The 20,576-nt window shown below is 53.7% G+C and overlaps 1 protein-coding gene across 2 annotated transcripts; it reads left to right on the top strand.

The window, feature by feature from the left end:
• Nucleotides 1–10,391: 10,391 nt before the first annotated feature.
• FOXC1 (forkhead box C1) lies at nucleotides 10,392–13,853 on the top strand. 2 transcript variants are annotated; one of them, XR_010371575.1, is made up of 2 exons: nucleotides 10,392–13,418; nucleotides 13,635–13,853. XR_010371575.1 is itself a non-coding variant. In XM_064443493.1 (2 exons), the coding sequence occupies exon 2, from the start codon at nucleotides 11,428–11,430 to the stop codon at nucleotides 13,165–13,167; it is 1,740 nt and encodes a 579-aa protein (XP_064299563.1). In that variant the 5' UTR covers nucleotides 10,392–10,904; nucleotides 10,982–11,427; the 3' UTR covers nucleotides 13,168–13,853. The 2 variants fall into 2 exon arrangements, 1 of the variants encoding a protein (XP_064299563.1); XM_064443493.1 differs by having other exon boundaries at nucleotides 10,392–10,904; nucleotides 10,982–13,853.
• Nucleotides 13,854–20,576: the final 6,723 nt, after the last annotated feature.

Below are 20,576 nucleotides of genomic sequence, written 5' to 3'. Positions count from 1 at the left end.
AGTCCTTCTCTTAATCTGAAGCCTACTGACAGCAACAGAATTAAATTTGGGATCAGAGAGATAATTTGTGGAAAGAGGTATGCTTGTACCTTCACTAGCTTGTGCAGAAAGATCTTGTCCGTAGTCTTTCTGAAGGGGTGAGTAGGACAGAAAGTCACTAAAAATATATATTGATTTTAAAACTTTTTTTTAGCTCATTTGGTGGCATGGGAGAAGGTAGAAAGGTAGCAGAAGATGAAGGACTCACAAGAAAGAAGCCTCTGTGTGTCATAGGGGAAGGGAAAGGTTGTAGGAGGAAGCGTAGGAGGTGATGCAGACAAGCTCACTAAATTGCAAGGCAAAATGTGGATTTTTGTCCCCAAGGAAAACACCTCTGTACTGCTGTCAGGTCAAGCTAATAAAGACACCTCTTTAGAGACTGTCATCTGTATTTCTTCTCTCTCCAAGAGGAAATATAATTAATAAGCAGCTTCTGTCTAGCAAGCAGCAACTATTTGCATTGTTGTATATGGAGATGGCAGCCTTCCTGATCAAGAAACACACCTTCTCTTTAGTAGTGGAGCTTCTGCTCATTCAGCCCAGTACACAGCTGCCATCTACAATGCTGCACACAACTTTGAAGACGCCCCTTTCAGAAGGGGCTGAAGGTGGGCAGCGCCTACTGAAAGGACTATAAAAGTGATATTCACTGAGGTTTCTAAAGCCTCATTAAGTTGGTCGAGGGCATGAAAGCCAAGCTCCAGTATTTGCAGAGTCTTTCCAACACAGGATTTGCAACAGAACGCAAGTGTTGCTGGCGAGATGCAAATTCGCAGTGAATTCAGTAACTAATAGAACAACTTCCTTTGTTTACTATGCAGAGGATACAAGAAAATTAAGCTAATCTGGTGCTAATCCAACTCGCTGCTAAAAACACTTTTGACAAAGGCTGACCTCTTTGCTCCTGAATAAATATTAGCAATATGTTTGCGCATTGTTCAGCCAGGTTTGTAGACAGGCAAAGAAAAACGAGCAAAGAACTTAGTCATTTTTTTCCCCTACCAATTGTCAAATAAATTATGCACAAATACAAGCTTCCATCATTCATCTAGCACTAGACTAAACACTTTCTACTAAACTTAGTTTTCAGCATCGTGTTTCAGTTTATAGTTACATTTTTCCCTGGGCAAAGCGAGCCAGTCATTAGACAGCCTTCATAGGTTTCTACTAAACATGCTTGATTAAGTCTTTTAAGAAGGAGGAGGTAGAGGAAATTGTGCTTTAAAGTCAATGGGAACGTTTCCATTCACTTCAATGGGAAATGCACTGGAAGAGATAACATTATTTTGAAGACGTAATGAGTACACTTAACTATGCAATAAAAAAAACCTAACTATGCCACCGTTGCACACTACACATTCTGACGGGCAGCTTTCAAACCAAACAGACTAAGAAACGAACCTTAATGCTGGGGCTGCCCAAAACAGCAGCTTTCCCTACCACCACCCCACAGTGCTACCTGGTATCTAATATACATACATGAAATCTAACAGTATCTCCCAAGCTCTAGTCTTGCTCACTCTCCAATGACTTAACTTCCATGAGTTCATTCACCATGGTGGTGCTGAGCTGGCACAGGTGCTTGCCTTTAATTTCTCCAAGCCCGAGCCACAGCTGATGCAATTCAGCTTAATGGCTTGAGGATCTGGCCTCATTTGAAAGGGAAAGCAGAATATGAAAAGAAAGAAAAAAAAATTCAAACATAAATTTCAAACATGAATTCAAACATGAATTTCTGGACTGATTTACTGCATGCCACACAGCCGTGCAAAGTCAGGATGACACATATGCAGAAGACAAAATAACTGCATGAAACTACTACATTTGGAATTTCTATGGGTAGGCAAATTGAAAAGCAGGCACACCTCAAGAGCACACCTTTGCTGCAGGTCAGCAAGAAAACTCCGTGTCATCTTTTTCTTCAAAGAGGTTTAGAAGGCTGCTGCCATTCCCCTAAATTTAGAAGAAAGAGGGACACGATGTACTATTCAGTCTATGCAAATCCGTGATGAACACCACTGAATGCAACACCTGTGTTCACCTCTGCAGAGAGCAATCGTTTTAATCGAGTGGTTACCGTAAGCCCTTCTCTTCCAATGGAAATGGTCTATTTTATCCCCAGTCCGATTGGCTCCAGATGAATCCTTGAAGAGTATCACCCAAGATAATTATGCTTATTCATTATTAGCACATCAGCTTGAGATCCTGGGCACAGTCAGGAGCTAGACAGTGTACAAATGTAGAATGGGAGGCAGTCCTTACCTTGCTGAGATTACAATCTCAAAAGTCATAGGGGGAAAAAAAATAGACAAACAAGCTAAGCAAATGTTGAAAGCTAGAGGTGTGGTGGAGGGCTCGCATTCCTCCCCTTATTCATTGTGTAGATGCAAAACAAGCCCAGCCTCTGGAGAGAAATAGATGTCTCACGGAGAGACACAAAACTCTTCCCATGGCCCAAGGAGGCCATCCCTGTCCTTTCACAGAGCTCCCTCCTAACTGGAAGAGTTGTTTCAGTCGTAGCTGTGCCCATGGTGCATATTAAGGAGAGCACAGCTAGATGTAAGCCTGATAGCCTCCTCTCTTCACTCAGCACGCTCGGCAGCTTCAGCTCAGGGCTTTCAAAAGGACCAGTCTTTGGAAGTCCTGCTGTCTGCATTTTTTTCCTCCAGAACCATGCTTTTCGCCTTCAAGCTCAAGGCCCGAGTAACAAGGAGAGAGGCAATGGCATAAAAAGCTATGTGACTACTGCCAAAACGTGTCACCTTGAGTCACTCCATCCAAAAACCATGAGGCTCTGGCCAGAGTTGAGACCCATAAAGCCCAGAGATATGCGGTGCAGAGCTGATAAGGACCTTCCTTTCAAATTTATCCCAAAGCCCAAGACATTATCTATTGGATCAGCCCCTGCAGGTACTCAGACGCCACTCTGCCTACTTTTTGGATCCCATTGGGATTTAGGCTGAAAACAGGTGCCAAGATGCTCTGACTCAGGCGGTTGCGGGCGTGCCCAGCAGCAGAGCTACCGGTGCCTGGGGAACACGCAGGTAAAACACAGAGGCACCGACCGAGACTGGATGCCTTCAAGGTTAGATGGGTTTTCAAAGCGGGGCAAAGGGGAATTGCTGTGATTTTGACTTATATGGTCTGAACTCCACTTATGCCCTGTTGCAAGTGACCAAGTCCCCCTCTGAAGCTGGCCCTTAAAAAAGCCGTCCTCGTTTCCTCCACACTATTCTCTCCACTTAATTTAAGTGCGCCTAATCAGGAAATCTACCTAATTGGAATATCTCTGTTAAAAATCAGGGATGCTTACTAACAATGACTGCATCTTGATCGGGACGGTAATATCACTTAATTGGGATGCCTTCAGGTATCTTAGTGGTTTGGGTTTTTTATGTCTCAAGCTCAAGCTAGTCTTGTCTGTCTGCTCCTCATAAAACAGCTTTCAGTTCCTCCTTAGTAATGATACAGGCAAACGATGATGTAAGTTACTTTAACATTTTTTGCTTCTGGCTGTTAGTTGGTGTGGGAGGGGCAAATTACCTGTTTCTGTGGGTGTTCTTGCCACAGGGATGGTTAGGGTAGCTTCAGTCTCCATCCCATGTGAACCCTCCTTCTACCTTCGTGGGCCTCCCCATCGTGCAGGGAGCATGCTGCTGCTCTCCAGAAGGCTTCAGGGAAATGCTGTTTTCTGCTACCTGGCCAGCCTGTTTAAACTGGGGGGGGCAAGCCACCAGCCGAAGTGTCCTACCACGAGCGTTCTGTTTGTAACTTGCAGTTTCAGTGTTTGCAGCGTCCACAGCTCTGAGAGCGAAATTGTCTATTAAAAGAAAGCGATGTATCTGCCTGTCTACCCAACCAACCACACTTACACCCCACAGTTATACACGTGCAATTAGTTCTTAAATGTAAGCCTCAGCTATGAATCCCTGGCTCTACTTGGGGGTTACCAAGGTAAATAGAAAATGTAATGTTTAAAAATAATCCCTCAACTGTCTTTTCCTTCACGCTATACCATCTTAAAAGACCTGTATTTTCATTTGTCAAATGAAGCACCTCGAAATTGATCGTCTAGCACTGGGTGCAAGCTTGTGTCCTCTTCTGCTTTGCGAAATAGAGGAGTTGACCTTGTTTGGCTTGGCTGGTGCCATCCTCACACACAAACTTTAGCCATGTTGCCATCACAGTTGGCCAGGCAGTCTCACTGGGGCAGGAATCGGGGCATGAGCAGTGGCCAGAGCCACACATCCAACATGCAATGGTCCAGCGAAAGGGACCACCTGAATAAGAAAAAGAATGACTGAAAGCTTTGCTTTTATTTGGTTTTCGAGAGCAAAGAACTCTGTTTGAAGGGACACTGAAATACACACTCCTTCGGTGCAAATTTTCTTTTTCCAATCATGCCTATCAGCCTGTTTATGGATTTGCAGAAATGGTACTGCACACGGCCTTGCGGAGGCAGGAGAGAGAGAAAGAATTGGAAATGGCAGAGATAGCATACTCAGGAACTGAACGATGACTTCTTTCGCCTTTAAACGGTACACTGCTTAGTTTTGAGGGCAGAGCCCTACTAGAAAGAGGGGCTTGTCTGGGGTCACAGCCCATGGGACTCCTGCAGCTGCAAGTTCCATCTGTTTGTTACACAGGACACGTTTAAAAATCCATCTCTTTTGTGCATTCCCTGTGTCTTATGGAAAATAGCAGATACATCTTGAGAGCTCTATTTTTTAAACTATTCCTCCACCTCTTTTTATTATACTTCACTTTTCTGCAGAGCGAAACATTGTTTTCTGTATGTAAACAACTCTAATGGGTTACTTCCAGCAGTGCGCAAATAACTGTGCAAAGAGAGCATTTGTGGCTTCATGAAAGTGCGTATGCAGATACCTAAGTTTTATTACTTGTATTACCATAGCTCCTAGGAACCTTAAAGGAGACTAGTTCTTTGGTGCGATTGTACTTAATACCCGTAAATGCCTTGTAAAACTCTGGAAACCATGCGAGCATCTAGCTTTGCATATATATGAGCGTGTGTGTGTATATGCGCACGCGTGACTGCATAGTCACACATCTCTCTAACCCTACAACTGCGCAAAAGCATCTGCCTCTGGATTTACCAGACAGTTTTATGAAGCTGTCCTTTGGAGGTTGAACACATCGGTAATTAGACAGCAAGGGGGAGGTTAAAAAACAGAAGTACTTTTCCTGGAAACCAACACTTTTTTCATTCGCAAGTTTTATTGGCAAACCTGGCAACCAGTAAAGACATTCCTTGGCAGAGCGAAGGAAATAATGGCCCGGATGGAGCTGGCATCGCTCTAGCGCTCGCCTCCAACAACGAGCTGCGCCTCGCGAAACCGGCACCGCGTGGCCGCGCTCCCGGCAGCTCAACGGCGGCAAAACGGCGGCGGGAAGGGTTTGGGTGGGTTTGTTTTGCGTGGGAAGGGGAGGCTCGCGGGGAGCCGCCGTGCGCGGGCAGGTGCCCGGCTGCGGGGGGGAGGCCGCGGGCGGCGGGACCCGCGGAGAGGCGCGGAGCGGCGCGGAGCGGCGGGGACGGCAGTGGCGGGGGCGGCCCGGGAGGGGGAGCCCGCGGACCGCGCAGCGCCCTGCCGCCGCGCAGGTGGCCGCCGGTGCGGTGCGGTGCGGTGCGGCCCCGTCTCCCCTTCCCCGGGGTGGGGGAAGCGGCTTTTCTCCTTGCTTGTGCGCCCTCCCGCTCAGGCACCGGCGGCTTGAGGGCCGGGAGGGGCGGCCTCCCCCCGCGCAGCTCTCCGCGGATGGGCGGGGGGGTGTTCTGCCTTCCTCCCGCCCACCCCCCCCCCCCCCCCGCCAAGGGCCGCCCGCAGCGGGGCAGCGCCCGGTCGCGGCTCTCAACAGGGCTGCGCGCCTTCATCACACACCCCCCCACCCCCCGCACCCCCACGTCTGCCGCTCACCCTTCCGAAAAACTTCTCAGCCCTCAAAAAACGAGTATGCAAAAAGCAGGGAATAATGTATCCAGGGGCTGATCTCTATCTGCTACCTAATGACTTGCCAAGTACTTATCACTTCCCAGACTAGGAACTGTCGCTTCATTCTAATGTAAATAAACCCTTTATACAAATAAGTCTCTCTCTCTCCTCCCGTCTGCTAAGGCAATAGGTGGAGGTGGAGCGGGACAGGGCTGCAAAGGTTCACGCTTCCAGTTTCGTTGCTCCGTGTGTGTTTTCATTTATGTGATTCCAGAGAATCCAATGGATTCAGCCCCCCTCCGCCCTCGCTGCCCCTCCCAGAGAAAGGAAGGAAATAAGGGAGGAAAAGGAACACAAAAGGGACAAGGGACCTTGGAAAGTAAAAGAAAAAAAAAAAGGGGGGGGGGGGAAATTTCCATGTCTGGCTATCTTCTTGTCGTTTTGGAGAGACTTTTTAACACCCCCAGTCCCCCAGACGTTAGTATTTTACTGTGAGATGCCAAAGCTAGAGAACTTACTAAATTAAAGGTTTCTTACGCGCTTGCGGGTTTGTTTTTCACTGTGTGTGTATGTGTGTGTGATAGCAGCCTACCTGAATAGCAGAAACAACACAAGGAGTTTCCCACAGCCTGGTTTTTGTTTTTATTCCTAGTGCCGGGACATCTCTGGGACGCAACCCGTGTCACAGAGGCGAATTATATGTGTGACCGCGGTAATTATCGTGGGAAGACGAAACGCGCGGGGTCCGACCTCCTCATGGTCTCGGTTCTCCCTTGTAAATGTAATGCAAAATTCGCTTTTAGATCCCGAATGTGAAATCAAGGTATTTCTCTTGTGAATTACACGAAGCCCATGACCGCTGCCGCATTTGCTGCAAAGGATCATTTATTTCTCATTCAAGAACGAGAGCCTAAAACATGCCAAAGGGAACGGAGCGCTGATTTTCGTATTAAGCTGTGTTCTTTATGTCTTAAGATAAAAGACGCCCAGGATTGGAGAACTAACTCGGTTTATTTATGGAATTGTTAGCCCACGTTAATAAAACAACAATCACGCCTGTTTGCTTAACTGAGTGCCACGCAAACAGAGCTTGAATTTAGAGCTCAGCTTAATTGCACAGGCTGAAATGGCAGAGGTGCTGGCCGCAAGGACGGGAGGGAAGGATGGCTGTCACCTACGTCCAGCGGCTATAAACGGGGGACAAGTAGGGGACTTCCGGCACAATAGATTTTTCCACTGGTGAAGCACAGATTTGGTACGACCACTTCCCTCCCTGCCCCCCGAAAGGATGTCAGCGGTTTTCTCCTGCGGTGTCGCCCGCTGTTTAGGGAACGTGGAAAGCTGCATCCTGAGATGCAAAGAGCCGGGCTGGGTGGCTGGTTTCGGAGTTCCAGGGCTACTGCTGTGATGTTGGAGCCAAAAGAAAGAGAGAGCAGCGAAGCTCTGACGGGGTCTAAACATAAACAGCCCGGGGCTGGAAGGCAGTTCACCTCCAGGTCTTTGAGGGGCGAGGACAACCCACAGAGAATTGTTTGGGTCCACCTGGGCTTTTTTTTCGCCCCCACCCCCAGGTCAAATGGTAGTCCCTCCGCCTACCGCTCCGATGTCATCTTTCTTTCTGACATCTCCGTAAATAAGGTCGCAGATGACCACACACGCGAAGCCTCGGAGGGTTTCAAGCAAAGCGCGGCTCCCCCGGCCCGGGGCGGCCCGTCGAGGCTCCCGTCCCGGTGTCGCGGGAGGGAGGAGGCGGCAGCGGCCGTGCCCGCTGCCCGGGTGCCGGCGGGGGACGGGGGTCGGGGGACGGGCACGGTGCCCCGGCTGCTGCCGTCCTGCTTCGTTTTGGCGGCAGACCCAGGCGGTGCACCTCGAATGGTGCTCTCCCATCCGGAGGCCGGGCTGGATATCACGGCAAAGGCAGGGCGCTGGGGCAAGGCAGCTCTGCGGGGGACCGGGGCAGAGGAACCCCAGCGCCGAGGACTCTCCCTGGGTGGTACCCAAACACACCGGGGAGGTGGGGAGGGGGGAACAACTCGTATTCCTGCCTCGCGAAACCCGTTCCCTCCCCCCCTGCGCACACCCGCAAAACCCCAAATCCCTCCATGAACCTTCACAATGGTGACTTTTGTGCCTCGACTAGAGAAACCAGAGTCCTGCTGGTTTGAGGTATGTAACTTAACACACAGTAGTAATTGCGTCAGTTCGCAATTATAGCATCAGCGCGGCTATTGCAAAATATATCAGATGCAAATTACAGGGGATTAATGCCCCCCCCCCCCTTCTCTGTGCTGAAACTTCTCGGTGTTACTCCAGCCTCTGCCTGAGAAACAGCTTCGCTACCATAAACATTGCCCAGATAAAAAGAAAAAGTCTGTAAAGGGTCCGGCTCTGGGAGCGGCACGTTACCGCGGCCGCTCGTGGGAGCGAGCGGGAAGCCCACGGAAATTGTTTTTAACGGCAGGTAATACCGTGGGAAAACCGGATGACCTGGGCTGCATGGAAACGTGCTAAAATGCCCTTTTTTCTTCTTTTTTTTTTTTAGCAAAGCGAGAGAGAGTTTTGAAAATATAAAGTGTTGGAATTGACATCTAGTCCAGTGCTTGCACATTTATTAATTCTGCCGTGGTGGGAGGAAAGGGAAAAACGTGTAATTAGGCAGGAGCAGGTGAAAGATTCCAGACGATGAAATACAACAGGCTAAACGGGATAATGTATTCACCATTAAAGGACTGACATTTATTACCAAAAGGAGACCCGTTATGTTTGAATATGAAAAGGAGCAGATATTAGGCTATATAAATTACCTTCTTCACATTACTTGCATCTCATGTAAAATACATACTTTTATTTTTTTTTAATTAACCAACGGATTGGTGTTTCAGAGGAAGGGTCATACCCGCTAAAATACCACCAAGCAAACGATGCGCCTTTAACACGCTCCAGAGACATGATCCCCAAAGCAATCGATCACAGTAAAAAGTGAGGAAAGGGGGTCTGAAACCAGTGAAGCCAAAAGGGTCTTTTGACGTATTTGTGGTGTCACAAGATCAGGGAGGGTAATTCATCTCACAAACACACACACGTCTTTCCCGTACAAATTCCACGCCTTAAAATAGATTTCAGCTTGTTCTTTTCAACTGATCTATTATTAACGCTAATGAAGTTTCAGAGGTACAGGCTGCAAAATGAATGAAGAGCACCGGCTTGGATTTCGAGTATCTGAAGTACTGGTAAAATACCACTGTGCAAATATGCATGCGAATCTCCTCGTGTGTCAAGTACGACGAAAAGGAAATCTTCTTTCTTAAAATGTAACAGCAAATTAAAAGGGAAATTAAAAAAAAAAAAAAAATAAAATAACCGAGCCCTCACTCTCTGCACCCTTTGAGCTCCCGTTACAGTGTTATTCCGATCAGAGCCCAGATATTCTTTCGGATATTTAGACAAAGGCAACAGCAACGCAAACCAAATCTTCCCAGCAGAACCGGCCAAACAGTTTAAGAAACATTCATTTTAGCGTACTTTTTTTTTTTTTTTTTTTTTTTTTTTTTTTGACACACCTGCATATCACGGAGTCCGCTCTGAAGCAGCTCAGGAACACAAGTATGCCCCTCTCCGTCTTAAATAAATACATAAGTAAACCTAGGACCCGCTTTCCATATCACATCCCAGAAGGTCTGTAAAGATTACCTGAACGAGCGAGCTAAAGACCCCGCACAAAGAACCGCGCCCGTGTTTACAAACAGCGGAGGCAACGGGCGCTTGCTTTGCAGGCGGAGGGAGGGAAGCCCTTGGTGGCTGATTAATAGAGAGGAGCTTTGGAGGACTCATCAAAGCCCTGTCAACCGGAGGAATGCGATCTCTTCAGCGGCGTTCGGCCAGGCAGGCAGGCAGCTGGCTGCGGGCAGGGTGGCTGCTGCTGCTGGGGGCAGGGGCGTCCCACCCCACGCACCCCCAGACCCCCACCCCCATTTTCCCCTCCGTCCCCGCGGGCGTGGCGGGTGGAAGGCAGCCGGGGTGAGGCAGCGGCCCGTGCCCGGGGAGGGCAGGGAGGGAGCCGGCGCACCGCCGTGGAGCCTGCCGGCGGACACAGGCGGCAGCCCGCAGGGAAGGGGAGGGGGGAGCCGGGCGGGAGCGTGGGGGGAAAACAGGGGAACGAGCGAAAGAAACAAACAAGTGGGGGAGAAACACGCGTGGCGGAGCGCGAGGTGCGCGCGTGGGTGGGAAGAGCTCCGGGGGAGCATATACATACATATGTACACACAGACACTGGTGCAAGCATGCACGTCGTGCGTGTGCGAGGGTGACCGCGCGCGTAAGGACGCGGGTGGGCGGGCAAGCACGGGGCAGTAGGGCACGGGCGCGCAAAATGCGCGGGCGCGGGAAGTTCCCCGCGGGTGCGCAGCGGCCCGCGCCAGCCCGGGGCTCGGCGGCGCTCAGGGCGCCCGCGTGTGCCGGCGAGCGTGTGTGGCCGGTCCCCGAGAGCTGCAGCTCCCAGGGCTGCTGCGGGGTTTTTTTTCCCCCCCCCTCCTTCTTTTTTACTCTCTCTCTCTTTTTTTTTTTTACTCGCTCGCTCCTCTTTTTTTTTTTTTCCCTCCTCATTCAGAGCCCCGGGTGTCTCCCGGCCCTCATTGGCCGCCGCGGCTCGGCGGGGCGGAGCTGGGCCGCCCGCAAAAGGAGGAAAAGAAAAAAAAAAAGGAGAGGAAAAAAAAAAAAAAAGGAGACCGAGAGAGGAGAGGGAGGAAAAAAAAAGGGAGAAAACTCTAAGTGCGTAAAAAAGTTCTCGCCGTGGTGACGGATGCTCAAAAGTTCAGGAGTTTTTCCGATGCTTCCCAAAGCAGCCTGCGACTGAAAAAGAGACTGAAAAAAAGCGAGAGGGAGAGAGACAGGGAGACTTTGCACTGGGAGATCGGGAAGGTGGATTTTTTTCTTCTTCTGCTCGCTTAAAAAAAGCCAACAAAACACATCCCTCTACTTTTGTCCCTCCTTTGCAGACAACTTGTTGCAGATCCCCGTGGAACAAGGAACTGGGAGCGTGGGAGCCTCTTTGCAAAGGTTTTATTTTCTTAATACTCTTTCTGCGTTTGGAAGTTGCTTTCTCCGCTGCGATTACTTTTTTTTTTTCCCTCCCCCGTTTTCTTTTTAAAAGCATTTTTCCCCTTTTTCACTGCCCTCCTTTTTTTCCTTTTTTTTCGAACCCCCCCCCTCCGGGTGGAGTGCGGAGCTTGCCGGTGGGCTTTCCTGGGCGAAGAAGAGGAGACTTTCGGCGCTGCCGTCGTTATTCTTCCTCCCTTTTTCCGCGCTCCGCCGGGGGGGTGGGGGGGTGGGGGTTGCCCGGCCGCCCGGTCCAGCTCGGTCCGCGGAGCGGCGGAGGGGTGGAGGGGGAAGGGACGCGCTGTTTGGTCCGGCGGGGAGGGTGGGGGAAAGCTGACGGGAGGACATGCAGGCTCGCTACTCCGTGTCCAGTCCCAACTCCCTGGGAGTGGTGCCGTACCTCGGCGGAGAGCAGAGCTACTACCGAGCCGCCGCGGCGGCGGCCGGCGGGGGCTACACGGCCATGCCGGCCCCGATGAGCATGTACTCCCACCCGGCCCACGAGCAGTACCCGGCCGGCATGGCCCGCGCCTACGGGCCCTACACGCCGCCGCCGCAGCCCAAGGATATGGTGAAGCCGCCCTACAGCTACATCGCCCTCATCACCATGGCCATCCAGAACGCGCCCGATAAGAAGATCACCTTGAACGGGATCTACCAGTTCATCATGGAGCGGTTCCCTTTCTACCGGGACAACAAGCAGGGCTGGCAGAACAGCATCCGCCACAACCTCTCCCTCAACGAGTGCTTCGTCAAGGTGCCCCGCGACGACAAGAAGCCCGGCAAGGGCAGCTACTGGACCCTCGACCCCGACTCCTACAACATGTTCGAGAACGGCAGCTTCCTCCGCCGCCGCCGCCGCTTCAAGAAGAAGGACGCCGTCAAGGACAAGGAGGAGAAGGACCGCCTGCACCTCAAGGACCATGCCCCGCCGCGCCCGCCGCCGCCCGCCGCCGCCGCCGCGGCCGCCGAGCCCGAGGGCGGCCCCGCCGGGGGCAGCGCCGCGCCGCCGCCGCCGCCCGTCCGCATCCAGGACATCAAGACGGAGAACGGCACGGCCTCGCCGCCGCAGGCCGTGTCCCCCCCGGGCGCCGCGCCGCCGCTCGGCGCCGTGCCCAAGATCGAGAGCCCCGACAGCAGCAGCAGCCTCTCCAGCGGCGGCAGCCCTCGCAGCACCCTCCCCTCCAGCCGCTCCCTCAGCCTGGAGGGCCCCGAGCCGCCGCCGCCGCCCCCGCCGCCGCCCCCGCCGCCGCCCCCCCACCACCACGGCCCGGGTTTCAGCGTGGACAACATCATGACCTCGCTGCGGGGCTCGCCGCAGGCCGCCGCCGAGCTGGGCGCCGGCCTCCTGGCCCCCGCCGCCGCCGCCCCGCGCACCGGCATCCCGCCCGCCCTCTCCCTCGGCGGCTACTCGCCGGGACACAGCTCCGTTTACGGCTCGCCCTGCGGCCAGGCGGCCGCCGGCGCCGCCGCCGGCACCTACCACTGCAACATGCAGGCCATGAGCCTCTACGCGGCGGCGGGCGGTGCCGACCGACCCGGCCACCTGCCCCCCGCCGCCGCCGCCAGCCCCGCCGAGGACCCGCTGCCCGACTACGCCATGCCCGCGGGCGGCGGCGGCGGCGGCGGCGGGGCGGGGGGCGGCGGGGCGGGGGGCGGCGGGGCGCTGGGGCACGGCGGGCTGGGCGGCGCGGCGGGCGGCCACCAGGAGGGGCACCACCCGCACCCGCACCCGCACCAGGGCCGCCTGGCCTCCTGGTACCTCAACCAGGCGGCGGCGGCGGCAGCGGCGGCGGCGGCGGCGGCGGGGGAGCTGGGCCCGCTGGCGGGCGCGGCGGGCTACGCGGGGCCGCAGCAGGGCTTCGCCGCCGCCCCGAGGGAGGTCTTCGAGGCGCCGCGGCTGGGCCTCAGCGCCTCGCCGGGCGGCGGCGGCGGCGGCGGCGGCGGGGCGGGGGGCGGTGGCGGCGGCGGCGGCGGCGGCGGCGGCGGGGCGGGGGGCGGCGGCAGCTGTCAGATGGCCTTCCCCGGCAGCCAGCCGCTCTACCGCACCTCCGGGGCCTTCGTCTACGACTGCGGCAAGTTCTGAGCCCGCCGCGTCGCGCCGCGCCGCACCGCGGGGAGACGGCGGGGACACCGCCACCGCCGCGGGGACACCGCCACCGCCGCGGGGACACCGCCACCGCCGCGGGGACACCGCCACCGCCGCGGGGACACCGCCGCGCCGCCGGCCCCCGCCGCGCCCGCGGAGGGAAGCGGGCTCACGCGAAAAGCTTTTGTACAGAGACAGCCCCAAAGCATGTCTTGGTTTGTTAAAGGACAGTGTTACTCCAATAACACGTAAGTTTTTTTTTTTTTAATTGCTTTGAGAAATACTTCCTCCCCCCACCTCTTCCCCATCCCTTAAGGTATTGGCATGCCCCGTGTTTAAAAGGGGGCGAAAAGTCCAGCGTAGAGTTCCAGCTTCTTCCCTCCCCTCTCCCCCCGCCTTCCTCTTTTGCAAGGACTTGTTTTAAAATGTAAATTGCGACATAGTAATTTATTTTTAATTTGTAGTTGGATGTTGCGGACCAAACGCCAGAAAGTGTTTCCCCCTTCCCTGAAAAGTGACGTTAAAATTGACTGAAACGCTGATTTTTTCACTATATATAAAAAGGGAAACTGTATTAATCTTATTCTATCAATATTTTTCTTTTTTTTTTTGTTGAAAATATTCTGAAGGTATTGCATTGTTTGTTTATTAATAAATTACCATTCAGTTGGAATGATCCTTTACACGTCTGTATATTTCAATACTTTCACTTAGAGAGCGAGAGAAAGAGAGGGAAAAGGGATTTCATAACTAACGTTGTCGCTGGAACAGCTCGTTCCCCTCCGCACAAATTCCAAAGACCATTTAGGAACTGCCAGGTCGAAAAAATCCCTTTTCAGTCTCTTCTGCAATATGTTCCACTTAGTCAGCTCGCCTTATCCGCTAGGAAAAAAATACTTTCCCGTGGCAGCTCTGAGTTGGCAAATAAACAAACACGTTTTCTTAGCAATTAATGGGCAAGACCTGGAAACATTTGACCATGCACAGTAGTGTGACTATGTTACGGCTTCTTAAATAACGTGCCTATGTAAGGATATATGAAGCGATAACTCCGAGGTAGAAGTACATGCACGAGGTTCCTGCCCTTGTGTAACCGTGTATATATCGAGCTATCCATCTCTGCGTGTGTATTTCAAATGTATTTATACATAGGATTTCCATATGTATCTATATTTAAAGAAGGATTACGTATTTAGTCATAGCGTCATATACGCATTGCATGTGTTTCTAAACCCCACGATGTATAGCAGATGCCAGATATTCTGTAGTACGTGTATTCTTAAATACAATGTAAGCGTATAAATCGCCGCTTCGTAGAATTGGTAGCAGTGCGCGCAATCACGTCCGTGAAGCCGCTTCTGTAATATATATTTTTAAACACTATTTTATTTCAGAAAAAAAAAAAAAAGTAGTTGGATTAAAGGGTGCTCATACAGCCTGTCCTTACACATTTCTAGCTCTGCTTTACTCCTGTCCTTTAGGGACATTGCTGGTCTCTTGGAAGTGCCCCAATTGCTCGGACTGAAATTATTTCAGAAAGAGTTTGTGTGGGAATTTTTCCTATATAGTTGTTCGGGAAATTTTTTATTTTTATATTTTTTTTTGTCTCTTTCCCTCCCTCCTTTTTCCTTAAATCGGGAGGAAAAAAAATTACTACCAGGGTAGTAGATGAGTGCTGCACAGACTGACGTCTTGTCAGATCAAGAATCTCACCTTCTGGACAATTTGCAATTAAGAACCTACGGGCAATGGGGATCACCTTCCCCCTTTGTAAATAACCACCAAAATGCAATAAATTCATTAACTTAAAAGAATCTGCCTTGTCAGTCAGACTTGGGAAGAAGATTATTTGATTAGAGAGATTTAAGGCCTAAAGTTTGCTTTCAAGATAATACAGTTTCCTATCAGTATCTCTTATCTAAAGGCAACACTTAGCAGTAATTGCTGTTGCATTGTAAAGGGTTACACTGTAAATAAATACCACGGTATTTACAGTTAAACCTTATTACCTCGCTTTTGAGCTGTGCTTCCCCTCCAAAGCAATAATCTAATATTCAGAAAACACCTTCAGCAGATCGAATGAACCGGGGGTGTGTGTGGGGGTGTGTCGTTTTATAAGGTTGGCTTAAAATATGTTCATTTAAGTACCGCATAGTCTCTGCTTTTTTCGTGCTAGTGCCTCTAAAGAGATTACCGGCCTTGTTTATATTTATTTGTTTGCTAAGTTGGGTGAGAGAAACTCAAAACGCTCCGTCGTCCGGTTATGGTAAAGCTGAAGGGAAGGACGAGCAAAGCTGATCGCCTTCGCTTCGGGGGGCACGTGTTAATCGTAGCTCCCCGTTTTTCACCAATAAAGGGAAACAAAAGGTGCCCTGTTCCCGCTCGGGCTCACCTTCTGCTCCCCAGCGTCCCTGTCCCGGTCCCGAGCGGGGCGCAGCCGAGCCGGCGGCTCCCGCCTCCCCTCTCCTTGTGCCCGGGCTTGCGGTGCCGGGGGCACGGCGGGGCTTTGGCCGCCTCCCTCCTTCGCTCCCCCTCCTCGGAAAGGGGAGCCCCGGCGGCGGCAGCTCCCTCCCTCCGCCCCCGGCAGCTGGGTTTGCCAGAGGGGTGGCTGCACGGTAACGCTGTCCACCCCCCCCCCGCCGCCCGGTATTTAAAATAAAACTAAAAATTAAAGAACGGAGAGGGTAGAGAGGCGGTCGCATGTACTATTTGCCTGTTATTTTTGCTGCGATCGGGCGCCGGCTTTCCTGTATTTTGGGTTTGCTCGGCCGTCTGCAGCGGTAGGGTGTTTGTGGCGAAAATAAATCGGAGGGAAAGCGGTTGTTAGCAAGGCTTGTTTAATCACCCGTTGCATTGTCAGTGGTGCTGCTTGACTAGGGGAGCTGGGGAGGCCTGGGGGGCTGTGTGGGGCTTGAACAAGTGCCGTCTATAATTACTGCTAATGCCCCGGGGCGGCCCGCTGCCCTCCGCGGCCCCGGCACCGCGGGGAGGGGGGGAGGAGGAGGAGGAAACGCGCAACCTGCGCTCCCCGCGGTCCTGGCTGCAAAAGGGGCGGGTGGAGGGGGCTCGCCTGGCCGGGGGGGGGGGGGGGGGGCGGCTGGCAGGCAGGGAGGGGGCGAAGGCAAACGTCCCGCTAGGCCTCCAGGTAGGTCGTGGCGGGATCCTCTGCCCGCCCCCCCAGCCCCCGGGAGGGGATCCCTTTCCTGAAGTGACATGCGTGGTCGCGGCGGAGGTCACCTGCCGGTTCTGGCTGCGACGGGCTGGCTCCCCGCACACGCGTGCTTCGGCTTGGGTTTTAAAACAAAACGTTATTATCGTTCGGCTTTTTTTTTTTTTTTTTTTCTGTTCTCCCCCTCCGCACAGAAGTTATTCGCAACGAACACAACATTAAGGGGTGCAGAGGGTGTCGTGTGTGTGTCCCCCCGCCCCGTAGGCAGTGAATCATGCGGGCTCGGTTAGCGGGAGGCCGCCCGCCCGGGGCACAGGCCGGTGCCTCCGGCCTGACACGCCGCTGCTGCCGCTGCTGGCGGCGGGGAAGGCCCGGTGGCCTTGCTAGAAACCTTCCCGGGCTGGGGCAGAGCAGCGGAGCGGGGCGACCGCAGGCGCGCAGCGCCCCTGCCCCTAAAGGGGGTCAGCGCCAGCAACTGCGGGCAGCGGGGCCCGGGCCCTCGTCCCTCCGGCCCGTCCCCTTGCGAGCAGGAGGCAAAACCGAGCGTCCCTTCTGACCTGTGATTGTCTCCCGGCAGAACTGGGCTAGCCCTGAAGGCCGAAAGAGACGCGGTGGGACCCTGCGCGGAGGTGGGCACGGACGTGCGCCCAGGCGGCGGCTGGAAGGTGCATCCGTAAGGGCCTCTGCGTCTTTGGTGGCGGCGCGCACAGCGAGCGGGGACGCGGCCCCAGCCTTGCCTGCAGAGCGGTCCGTTAGGTGCCAGGTTAGCACGGCGCTTTGTGTTGTATTTGTAGCTCAAGCTGATTTTATTTTTTTCCAAAACTATTGCTTTGCTTTTCATCTAGGGGAAAAAAAAAACACCACCCCACCCTTTTTTTTTTTTTTCTTTTTTATTAATTTGAGGGACCATTCCCTTTAGCTGGTTCTGGTGGTTTCTTACTTGCGTTTGCTCATCTGTCACTTAAACTGAAGAAAACGCAGAGAAAAGGAATATTCTCCCTTCTGAGTTTTCTCCTCGGAATTTCTTCTTAAAGCGAGTGACAATTCATATTATGCTTTGCAAACGTCATTAAAAAAAAATTGCAGAGGAGTGCATGCAAGTAGTTGAGAGGACAGGGGTTAAAACCCCTTCCCTACCCCCGCAGGCCAGGTCAGAGGGAGACCACGGTGAGACTGTGTTGTGGATGGAGACGTTAAGGGAATGTTTCCCAGCGGCCGGTTTACGGTATCTGGGGCCCTTTCTGGAAGTCACGAAGTTCGGGAAAAGCGCTCCGAAGTTAGCGCGGGGCTGTTTTCATAGTCGGGCTTAACTTCGTAACGCTGTCGGGAGCCCTGGGGGTGGCAGCGGATTGACCGGCCGACTGTGCTGCGGGGGCAGGGTGTCCTCTGCCCTCGCCTCCCCAGAAATACGCGGCCGGAGCGGGGCGAGCTTTAAGCTTCGCGCTGGGCTCTGGCGGCTTCGCTTGCGCGTTGCGGGCGAGTCGCAAACGGCGCACGCAAAGGCCGGTGCGGGTTTTGCGGGAGGCGGCGTGGTGCCGCCGCGCAGGAAGGAGCCGTCGCGCACGGTCGCGGGGGGGGTTGGGGGATGGGTGGGCTGGGGTGAGCGCGTCTCGGCACCCACGTGAAGATGAGCGTGAGGTAGCAATGCGCAGTCTTTACTACGCCGTCTTCATTGCGTAGGCAAAAGCGTGCAGCGCCGAGGCGCGCACATGGCTGCGCAGCACGCAGGCAGGTACGGGAGGGCTGCGGTGCGAAGCTTAGAAACCCTCCCCCCAACCCTCCTCCCGAAATCACTCATTTCAACAGCAACCGCTAATTAAACGTTAGCTTTCAATTAATTTCGCTTGTAAAGTAATTTAAGCCTCTCGGCGTGATGAGTCCATGTTTTGCCCCCCGGTTCCCCGCGTCGTGGCCGGGCACGCTGGCGAAATACTTCCCTCGTTTTGAGATGGGCCGGTGGGGTTTTTTGGGGGGGTTCAGGGGGATGAGGAGCCCGGCGCTGGGCGCCGTCGGGGACCCCGAGGCCGAGGTGTCCCTGCGCGGGGGCGCAGGTGGCGCGGCGCGGCGCGGAGGGCCAGCACAAGTTTAAGCGGCAAGCCGCGCAAGAGGCGCTCCGCCTGGACCTAGCGGGCCTGGAGTGTGGTGTGAAGGAGCTGCTGGGTGCTCCCCGGGGACGTGCATGGGTTTCGATCCGCCGGCATCTCGCACACGAATTGGCAGGCTGGGAGGATCCCACTTACCCTTTCCGCGTGGTGGTTTTATTTTTTTAGATTTTTGTTTTGTTTTGTTTTGTTTTTTACTTTCCTCTTCTTCCTCGCCTCCCCGGCGGCTTGTCTCTGTTGTGAATCCGCCCCAAAGGTGGTGCGGTGCCGCGGTGAGCGTAGCCCTCCTGGTTTAATGACGCTGGGGCTCATAAAGCCATTCGCTTCTTTCCAAAGTAATAAACAAACGTCGCGTTAGGTCAAGATTGATGGTGTCCATGCAATAAAAACGGGCCAGGTCAGGAAGGAATAAAATTCAATCAGAGCTCGCGGAATCATTTTTCAGGGGACAGAAAGACAGAAAAGGAGACGGGGGTCAAGGGAGACGATGTCGCCATTCACAACACACCAGCCGGGGGGGAGGAGGGCGAGGGTTAACGAGCGATTGTTTTTTATCAAGCGGAGCCTAATTGAACGAAACAATAGCCGCATCGGCGGGGGAGGGCCGGCTCCTTGCTCGGGGGACTCTCTGCGGGGCCGGGGGTGCAGCCCCGCTGCCGGGCGCTGCGCAGCGCGACCGCGGCGGGCAGCGGGGACTCCTCGCAGCGATGCTGCGCAAACCCCCTTAAAACTTTACACACGCACCTAGGGCAACGGGCAGGTTATCCCTGCCGCAGCCGGGGGCTGGCGATGGGAACAGCGGTAGCAAAGGGCCGGGTGCGTAGAGGAGGACAGGATACCCTCATTTTGCAGGAAGCCGTCCTAAAAGGCCTGCTTGGAGGGCCGGAGAAGCAAGCCCCAGCTCTCCCGAGGGTCACTGCGGCTGGTCCGGCAGGAGCAGGGCCCCTCGGTGTCACTTGCAACTAACCCCTCAGCCCTTGGGTTTAGTTTGGTGGGAACGCTGCTGGCATCCAGAGAGCTGGGAAGCGACTCCGGAGGCGATATTTGCTGACCCACCGAGGGGCGGTGGGTGCCGGAGGGGGACCGGGCGCGGCGGAGCGGGGCCGTCGGGGGGCCGCGGCGCGGAGGGAGGGAGGGAGTGAGGGAGGAGGCGGCACAGCCCCGCAGGGAAGCCCATGCACTCCGAGGTACTCGTTTTTGTCCCGACCCGGCCTCGCCAGCCCGCCGACGTTTCGTACTGCGAGGCCGGGGAGGCAACAGCAAACGCTCCCTCCGTTGAGGCGGCACGGTGTTTGGGGAGGGGTGATTTCGCCCTCGGCCCCCCAAGCAAGCGCCTCTGTTGCGCCCATCTCCGCGACCTTGTAGGCCCGTAACTTGCGCCTTCCTTCGTATGCGTGTGCCGCAAAATAATAACCATTAAAAAGCACTGGGATGGGGAAAAGAAAAGGCGGCCCGGGCTACCGGTGAGAGCTCACAAGCTCTCCGGCTGAATGGGAATTGGGTGGTCGGCAATTTTTTTGCCCCCTAAATAAACACAGCTTGAAACGACTTGGGTGGGCAGAAGGGAACAATTTGTGAGGCAGAGAGCAAGTGAGCTTGGCGGGCAGCCGGCCCGCGACTTACCTGCTGGAGACTTTCACCTGACCTTTAGGTGTCAGGGGGCTTGGTTGTGCAGTATATTACCCCACATTCAGGTCAGCTGCTTGAGGCTGCTTTCAGCAGAATTAAAACAACAACAATGAAACCCCCAAACTGGAATCCCCCCTCCTTTCCAGCCTCCATCACCTCTGGGGAGAATGCAGGAAAACCAACACATTTAGAACCATTAACTCTTAAAATAGCTGAATTTCCTCCAGCAGAAAAAACGCAAATTATTACACTCATGAGTTCAGGATATTTATATATTATATGAATCGATGAATAAACAGGTCATATCGCTTCAGCCGTCGTCCCTCGGAAGGCAAGGGCTCGGTTTAGAAGAAACGCCATTGCCGTTTTCCCCCCACCGCTCCTGGAATTTATTTACTTGCCAGAACTTTTAAGCGGCCGAGTTTAATTTTTTTTTAAATAAATATTTGAAATAAGGAAAAAGAAGAATGTTTTCCATTGAACGATAATGTAAAAGTACTGATAAT

The sequence above is a fragment of the Phalacrocorax carbo genome, chromosome 2 (assembly GCF_963921805.1).
Source record: "Phalacrocorax carbo chromosome 2, bPhaCar2.1, whole genome shotgun sequence".
In the NCBI taxonomy this organism is placed as follows: Eukaryota; Metazoa; Chordata; class Aves; order Suliformes; family Phalacrocoracidae; genus Phalacrocorax; species Phalacrocorax carbo.
The sequence above is the reverse complement of the archived record's forward strand: the minus strand, read 5'-3'. Positions and strand labels throughout refer to the sequence as shown.

Bases quoted from the DNA above. Each gene is read 5' to 3' on its own strand.
- FOXC1 (XM_064443493.1), top strand. From the start codon at position 11,428: ATGCAGGCTCGCTACTCCGTGTCCAGTCCCAACTCCCTGGGAGTGGTG.